We start from the raw sequence: 8,588 nt of genomic DNA on the forward strand, positions 1-8,588 counted from the left end.
TGCAGTGAGCTAAGATCGGGCCACTGCACTCCAACTTGGTGACAAAGCGAGAGTCTGTCTCAAAAACAAAAAACAAAACGAAAAAACGAACATTAGCCAGGAGTGGTGGCAGGCACCTGTAATTCCAGCTACCAGGAGGCTCAGGCAGGAGAATCGCTTGAACCCGGGAGGTGGAGGTTGCAGTGAGCTAAGATCACACAGTTGCACTCCAGCCTGGGTGATAACAGTGAGACTCCGTATCAAAAACAAACAAACAAAAAACCTGCTTCTTAGGCTGGGTGCAGTGGCTTAAGCCTATAATCCCAGTACTTTGGGAGGCCGAGGTGGGAGGATTGCTTGAGTCCAGGAATTCGAGACCACGCTGGGCAATATAGTGAGACCTCTGTCTCTACAGAAAGTTTAAGAATTAGCCAGGTGCAGTGGTGTATGTCTGTAGTCCCAGCTACTCAGGAGGCTGAAGTGGGAGGATTGCTTGAACCCAGGAGGTGGAGGTTGCAGTGAGCTGAGATTGCACCACTGCACTCCAACCTGAGTGACAGAGGGAGACCCTTTCTCGAAAAATATACATAAAAAAAAATTTTTTTTGAAACTGCTTTTTGTCAATCTCAGCCTAGGACCTGGGTGACCTCTGCCATAGAGAAGGGAATATATTAAGCCATTCTTCCATTGCTATAAAGAAATACCCTGTAATCCTAACACTGGGAGACCGAGGCTGGAGGATTACTTGAGCCTAGGAGTTCAAGACCATCTGGGCAACATGTGGAACCCTGTCTCTACGAATAATTTTTTTTTTTTAAGATGGAGTTTCGCTCGGCGCAGTGGCTAATGCCTATAATCCCAGCACTTTGGGAGGCCGAGGCAGGCAGATCACCTGAAGTCAGGAGTTCGAGACCAGCCTGACCAACATGATGAAACGCTGTCTCTACTAAAAATACAAAAATTAGCCGGATGTGGTGGCATATGCCTGTAATCCCAGCTACCTGGGAGGCTGAGACAGGGGAATCGCTTGAACCCGGGAGCTCGGAGATGGAGGTTGCAGTGAGCCGAGATCTCGCCGTGGCGAGTGCTATGGCACAATCTTGGCTTACTGCAACCTCCGCCTCCCAGGTTCAAGTGATTCTCCTGCCTCGGCCTCCCAAGTAGCTGGCATTACAGGTGCCTGCCACCATACCTGGCTAATTTTTTTGTATTTTTAGTAGAGACGGTGTTTCACCATTTTAGTCAGGCTAGTCTCAAACTCCTGATCTCAGGTGATCCACCTGCCTCGGCTTCTCAAAGTGGTGGGATTACAGGCGTGAGCCACTGCATTTAGCCAGTTGTGGCAATGTGCATCTGTAGTCCCAACTACTTGAGAGGCTGAAGTGGGAGGATCACTTGAGTGAGGCTGAGGCTGTGGTGAGCCATGATTGCACCACTGTGCTCCAGCCTGGGCAACAGAGTGAGACTCTGTCTCCAAAAAAAAAAACAACAAAATAAAAGAAAGAAAAAAGAAAAAAAATACCTGAGACTGGGTAATTTTTTTTTTTTTTTTTTTTTTTGACACAGAGTCTCTGTTGCCCAAGCTGGAGTGCAGTGGCACGATCTTGGCTCACTGCAAGCTCAGCCTCCCGAGTAGCAGGGACTACAGGCGCCCGCCACCACGCCCAGCTAATTTTTTTTTGTTTTTTGGCATTTTTAGTAGAGATGGGGTTTCACTGTGTTAGCCAGGATGGTCTCGATCTCCTGATCTCATGATCTGCCCATCTTGGCCTCCCGAAGTGCTGGCATTACAGGCCTGAGCCACCGTGCCTGGCCTTTTTTTTTTTTTTTTTTTTTGAGACAGGGTCTCACTCTGTCACCCAGGCTATAGTGCGGTGGCATGATCTTGGCTCACTGCAACCTCTGCCTTAGCCTCCCAAGTAGCTGGGACTACAGGCCCACACCACCATGCCTGACTGACCACCATGCTTGCCTGGGAGACTGAGCAATAATATAAAGAAAAGAAGTTTAATTAGCTCATGGTTCTGCAGGCTTTATGGGAAGCATGGTGTTGGCATCTGCTCAACTCCTGAGTAGGCCTCCAGAAGTTTACAATCATGTCAGAAGGTGAAGGAGAAGCAGACATGTCACACATCCAGAGCAGAAGCAAGAGAGGGAGGGAGTGACAGGAGGAGGTGCCACATACTTTTAAATAACTGGATCACTTGTGAACTCAGTGACAGCTCACTTATCCCCAAAAGGATGGCCCAAGCCATTCATGAAGGATCCGCCCACATGGTCCAGACACCTCCCACCAGGCCCCACCTCCAACATCAGGGATTACATTTCATCATGAGATTTGGACGGGGACAAATATCCAAACTATATTAAGGAGGAATATTTCCTTTTCTTTATCAGGAGTATAAAGTAGGAGGTATGGGGGATTCTCTCCCTGTTCTGTTCAAGCATAGGTTAAGGAAACACCAATTCCTTTATTTATTTATTTATTTTTTTTTTTGAGACGGAGTCTTGCTCTGTCGCCCGGGCTGGAGTGCAGTGGCCGGAACTTAGCTCACTGCAAGCTCTGCCTCCCGGGTTTTACGCCATTCTCCTGCCTCAGCCTCCCGAGTAGCTGGGACTACAGGCGTCGCCACGTCGCCTGGCTAGTTTTTTGTATTTTTAGTAGAGACGGGGTTTCACCGTGTTAGCCAGGATGGTCTCGATCACCTGACCTCGTGATCCGCCCGTCTCAGCCTCCCAAAGTGCTGGGATTACAGGCTTGAGCCACCGCGCCCGGCTCACCAATTCCTTTAAACATATGCATCTGGAGTTGTCAGTTCTGAGTATCACAGTTATTAAAATATGACACAATCCCTGCCCTCAAGAAATTGACAAGGTAGAAAAGTAGAAAATGGTTCTTTTTATTTCCATCTCTACAAGCACTCTGCTCTAGTAGCATATACTCAGCAAAAGGAGCAAAAAGTGCCACTTCCAGCTCCAAATCAGCAGGTCAGGTGGTGGAGTCTGGCCAAGTTCACACACAGAATAATTAACTCCTGCATGCTACCTGGGATGACATTTATTCAGTGCTTGCTATATGCCAGGTATAATGCTACACCTTTTTTTTTTTTTTTTTTTTTTTGAGTCGGAGTCTCGCTGTGCTGCCCAGGCTGGAGTGCAATGGTGTGATCTCGGCTCACTGCAATCTCCACCTCCTGGGTTCAAGCAATTCTTCTGCCCCACTGAGCCTCCGGAGTAGCTGGGAATACAGGCATGTGTCACCATGCCCGGCTAATCTTTGTAGAGATGGGGTTTCATCATATTGGCTAGGCTGATCTCAAACTCCTGACCTGGTGATCCGCCCACCTTGGCCTCCCAAAGTGCTGGGATTACAGGCGTGAGCCACCGTGCCTGGCCTATACCTTCATTTAAATACTATACTTATTTAATCCTCACAACTGTTATGTGAAATAGATACTATCATCCTTAATTTTACAGGTGAAGAAATGGAAGCACAAAAAAATTAAGTGACTTGCCCAAGGTCACCCAGCTAGTGTCGGCATTTGAATCTAGGCAGTCTGTAAAGCTTGTGGTCTTAACTCTTTATTATACTGCTAACATCCCGGATTAGGATAGCAGCAGGAATTAAAGCTCAACGGAGAGAGAGAGGACTTGAGAGAAGGTAGAATCCCTGTAATCTGTCCATAAGAGGAGAAAATTGAGATTACAAGTGAAAGTGGAATAAGATACAGGGTCTTTGGGCATTTGAGGTGCAATCAGTGGATTGTAACGCCCTCCCTGAGCAGGATTTGTGTCTTAATCATTTTGCACCTAGCATAAAGCTGGACTCGTAATCAGTCTCAAAAGACATTATTGAATTGAATGATGGCTGAGTAACATCATCTTTGTAGAAAGGACTGGCTCATTTGTCATTGTCCACAAGGGGCAATGCTGCTTATCTAGCAGGTGTTGGCAGTCACAGAGGACATGGTTGGTGGAGAGGGTTGTGCTGGAGGGCTGTCAATATTAGTCTTGGAGTCATATTTATTTGCAGAGGCTTCTCCAATCCTCATTAAAGGCCCAGTGATGTCAGGCTCTCCACCCCTGTACCCAGACAGAAATATGCACCAAGCACTTCATTTTCTCTCATGAAAAGGCTGGCCTGTTACAGGTGGGATTGTTCATTGCTCCCAGCCCATCAGCTTGACACTGTATTCTTGGTCTATTCTGTGGGGACAGCCCTGGAATAGACACTGAGTATCCATCAGAGTAGGCACCCTGAGCAAACTTCCTTTCCCAAACCCTCTTCCTGCCCCAAACGTGATTTGGTTTGGTGGATGGAGGAGGGGGAGAGCAGAGGAGACACCCCTTGACCACCTCACATCTTTGTTGGTTCATGGGTCTCAGCCCTTTCCTATCATCCCAAGCAGCCTGAAATTGTTACATTTTGCTTTATAAATTCCTTTTTTAAAGTATTGTCAGTTTCAAAAAAAAAGAAAGAAAGAAAACGATTATCTGCCTGTAAGACAAGGTGTGAGAGAAAATGAGGTGCCTGGAGCTTATTTCTCTCTGGCAATGGGGTGGAGGGCCTGACATCATGGGGCCTTTAATGGTAGCCCCCCAGCTTCATATTCCCTAACCTTTCTGGAGAGGAGGGCTTGGGAAAGGCACATGGAGGTAGGGTGGAGCTAGGGGAAAACAGGCCTTGTACAAAAGCTGAGTAGCCAGATGTTCACTTTACAGCTCTTCTATAAAACTGGCAGGGCAGATATAGATTAAAACGAAGGACAAACTCCATTTAAAGTGCATTACAGCTCAGGAACCAGCACCCCCTGGGCAGGAGAAGGGAGGGAAGGGCACAGAGGCCACATCAGTCTCCTTCCTTATCTAGGGCCACATGTCTCTCTCCTAGCTTTGCCAAGGGTGATTTACACCCCCAGCTGGAATGACTCTCTTTCTGGGCTGATTACATCGGCAAATGCCCCCCAGAGGCCACAGCAGGATGGCCATATTCAGAAGCAGCAGCCAATAAATCTCAGAGGTTTATATTGCGATTCTGAGTACTCCCCGCTGGCCCTCTGCCAGGCTGGCTGTGGAAGTAAGGAGGGGGTCAAGTTAGAGGGTTAGGGGATGAAACCCTCCACTTCCTTTCATCACCCTCTTCTCTCTTTCTATGTACTGCTCATTCTTCCAAGCCATTCTGCTTCTGGCTTTATCCTGGGATCTTGTGGGAATCAGGCCTAGGCCCAATAAATACCCTTATCCTTATGGGTAGACGTCCTGTGTTCTGGGCACAGATGTGTTTCTACCTAGTTGTTTAATCCTGATAGAGTAGCTTGCTCTCTGAAACTGCCATCATGTGAAAAGGATGGGTTCCTAATTGGTCTCTCCAGGCACCTTCCTCAGTGAGCTTTGGTCCAAGGAAATCTCTGCTATTTAGTGGAGGGTTTAATCTTTCCATCTTCCCTCATGACACCATCAGGGCTGAATTTTGGAATCTAATGCCCCAGGTGTGCTCCCCCGGCAAAGCCATTCCACCTGTCTGTGACCCATCTTTGCAGAATCTTGAGCTTAATAGCCCCCAATCTTACCCTAGAAGACACTTAGGAGGGGGAAAACGAGATCATAGATGTGCCAATTCTAAGAAAAATACTAGAAATGCAAGTGCCCTTGTGTTGGTTTGTTCAAGTTTTGTTACAAAATCTCTTTTGGTGTCTGTTATGTGATGTGTGGGTGAGTGGAATCCGGAAAGTGAGAAAGGGTGCTTTTTTTGGAGAAATATTTGGTTCCCCTAGATGGCGAGTTTCCAGCGGCAGCTTCCACAATGTCTTGCTAGGTGAAGTTGGCAGACGGCAGGTGGGCCGCCTCGGAAAGAGCAACCTCTTCCGCGCCAAGCCCGGCGGCTCCCGGGGCGCCGGCCCTCCCTCGCCCCCACCTGCTTCGTCCCTCGGTCTAGCGCTGGAGGGGCGTGGTGCGGTCGCGCGCTTCGGAGTTGGAGGGCGGCGCCCAGGACCCTGGTGGGAAAGTGTGTGCGTCGCGCGGGAGGGCGGGAGGCGGGGGTGGGAGGCGCTGGCCGGGGGAGCCCGGCTCGCAGAGCTCCAGCGGAGGAGCGAGGGGAGCGCGGAGCCTGGCGCCCACAGCTCGCCATGGTGCGCCCCCCGAGCCCGCGACCGCTGCCGCCCGTAGTCCTGATGTTGCTGCTGCTGCTGCCGCCGTCGCCCCTGCCTCTCGCAGCCGGTGAGTGTCGGAGCGCGCACCGGCCGGGGGTGCAGGGGGAGGGGGAGGTGAGATGTAGGCTAAGCCCGGGGCACCTGCCCGGAGAGGGCGCAGCAGCCTCCCGGTGCATCCGAGCCAAGCCCGGGGAACTGGAGCAGGAAGCGCAGGGTGCCTGCAAGGGGCTGAGGTCACACCTAACAAGTGTATGAACTGAGGTAGACTGAGTGCCAGCAATGGCCTGGTCACCCAAGCGTCTCCTCGCCCCTTCCCCCCCCTTCCCTCTTTTGAAGTAGGTCTACACAGTCACAGAACAACCCACAGCCAGGTCATTACCAAGACAGCGTCTCTAGGAGGCGGGGAGAATCAGAAACAGTGTCATTTGCTCCACGTGGACTTTAACTCTTCCATCTGCTTTAAGGACTGAGGAAGAAACTAGGTACAGGTGAAGAAAAAGAAGTTTGTTAGAACTGACTTGTTTCATGACCTTCTATAATAGCAGGGCTCGGAAGCAGTCTAGCACAGTGACTTGCCCCTTGGATAATAAATAATCCACAATAGATGTTTTGTAGATGTCGTTCAAGGCCTGATTTTAGAAACAGGCCACTCCCCAAGGAAGAACAGCGTGGGATCCGAGATCCCTGGAAGGCTCATGGCCTTCGTGAGTGGTATGGGTGTGTGGAATCTTATTATGGGGCTCCTGCCCAGAGACTGAATGAAGGGACTCCTGAGACAGAGAGACCACCACACTGCCCTGAGACCTCAGTCCACAAGGCAGTGCTGTAGAAATGCTGCCTTGAGAGAGATATGGAAGGAAGGAGGGAAAACCCTGGTCTGTCCACCTGCCAACATCAGTAAGTCAGGGCAGCAAGACATTACCAGTCTGATTTGACTGCCTAGGAAATTTCACTAATCCTAAAGGTTATGGCTGCATGTCAGGATCAGGGGAAAACATTAAACACCTTTCTCATTAAATGATCCAGTGTTGGTGACAGATCTATTTTCCACAGTAATACTTGACAGCAATGACTTCTGGTTAAGTGGCCTCATTGAAAATCCATAAAACAGTCATCTAGGAGGTGCCATGTAGAGCCAAGTGCTCTTCAAGAGCACAGACCAACAGAGGGCTTTGGGGGTGGAAAATACCACTGCTCAAGGCCTGCTAAAGCCAAGCATATAGGAGACCTCCGATTCGTAGGGAAGTGGTGTCATGTACTGAAAATCCTTCTGAAGTAGAGAGGAGGCTGGAGTCCCGGGTTCTAGCCTTGACTCAGTCTTGACTTGCTACATCCCCTGGTGCACATTACTTTTCTTTGTTCACCAATCTATAAAATGGGTACATGGGCTGTGGGCCTCATTGATGAGAAATAAATGAGGATCTTGTGCCCTAAGGCATAGCCTAATCTGACCCATTCTGTAGCTACTCATTCTCTGATGAGCCAAGAAGCAGAAAACAAAGTTACAAAACCAGGTTGCTAACAAATCAATATGAAATAGACGTGGCAGTGGCTGCCTAAATGAGGAGGTGGGGCAAGTAATGGAAAGTGGTATGGACTATAGCAAGCTGGAAAAGGTATGACTTGTCAAAAGGGGGCAGTCATTACTCAACTCTACCTGTTACATGTGGGCCCAAGTGTTTCCATTTTTCAAGACAAATTGGAAATTAATAGTTTTATTTGAAATCTGATTTTTTTTTTTTTTTTTTTTTGAGACAGGGTATCTATCTGTCACCTAGGCTGGTGTTCAGTGGTGTGATTCCAGTTCACTGCAGCCTCGACCTCCCATACTCAAGCGATCCTTCTGCCTCAGCCTCCCCAGTAGCTGGGTCTGAAGGAGAGTGCCACCACACCTGGTTAATTTTTGTATTTTTTGTAGAGACTGGTTTTTGCCATCTCTGATGCCCAGACTGATCTTGAATCCTGGGCTCAAACAATCTGCTCACCTTGGCCTCCCAAAGTGCTGAAATTATAGGTGTGCGTCACTGCACCTAGCCTAAAATCTGATTTTTAAATGTTGGCCACTAATTACAACTTTAAGAAAATACTGGCTGGATGCACTGGCTCACACCTACAATCCCAGCACTTTGGGAGGCTGAGATGGGCAGATCACGAGGTCAGGAGATTGAGACCATCCTGGCTAACACGGTGAAATCTTGTCTCTACTAAAAAATAGAAAAAATTAGCCGGGCGTGGTGGTGGGTGCCTGTAGTCCCAGCTACTCAGGAGGCTGAGGCAGAGCTTGCAGGGAGCCGAGATAGCGCCACTGCACTCCAGCCTGGGCAACAGAGCGAGACTCCATCTCAAAAAGAAAAGAAAAGAAAATACAGTGAACGTGCAAAACAAAACAAAACCCCAAAAAACAAACCAAACCACACACACACACACACACACACACACACACACACACACACACACACA

The 8,588-nt window shown here is 48.9% G+C and overlaps 1 protein-coding gene across 2 annotated transcripts in view; it reads left to right on the forward strand.

Annotated features, from left to right (window-relative positions):
- Positions 1 to 5,913: 5,913 nt before the first annotated feature.
- GFRA3 (GDNF family receptor alpha 3) overlaps positions 5,914 to 8,588 on the forward strand; it is a 23,572-nt gene continuing 20,897 nt past the window's right edge. The window contains exon 1 of one of the 2 annotated variants that reach the window (XM_023193734.2): positions 5,914 to 6,195. In XM_023193734.2, coding sequence (XP_023049502.1) covers positions 6,105 to 6,195 — 91 coding nt within the window. In that variant the 5' untranslated portion in view covers positions 5,914 to 6,104. The remainder of the gene's footprint in view (positions 6,196 to 8,588) is intronic. The other variant, XM_023193737.1, reaches the window with a different exon arrangement.

This window comes from Piliocolobus tephrosceles, chromosome 4, assembly GCF_002776525.5.
Source record: "Piliocolobus tephrosceles isolate RC106 chromosome 4, ASM277652v3, whole genome shotgun sequence".
Classification (NCBI taxonomy): Eukaryota; Metazoa; Chordata; class Mammalia; order Primates; family Cercopithecidae; genus Piliocolobus; species Piliocolobus tephrosceles.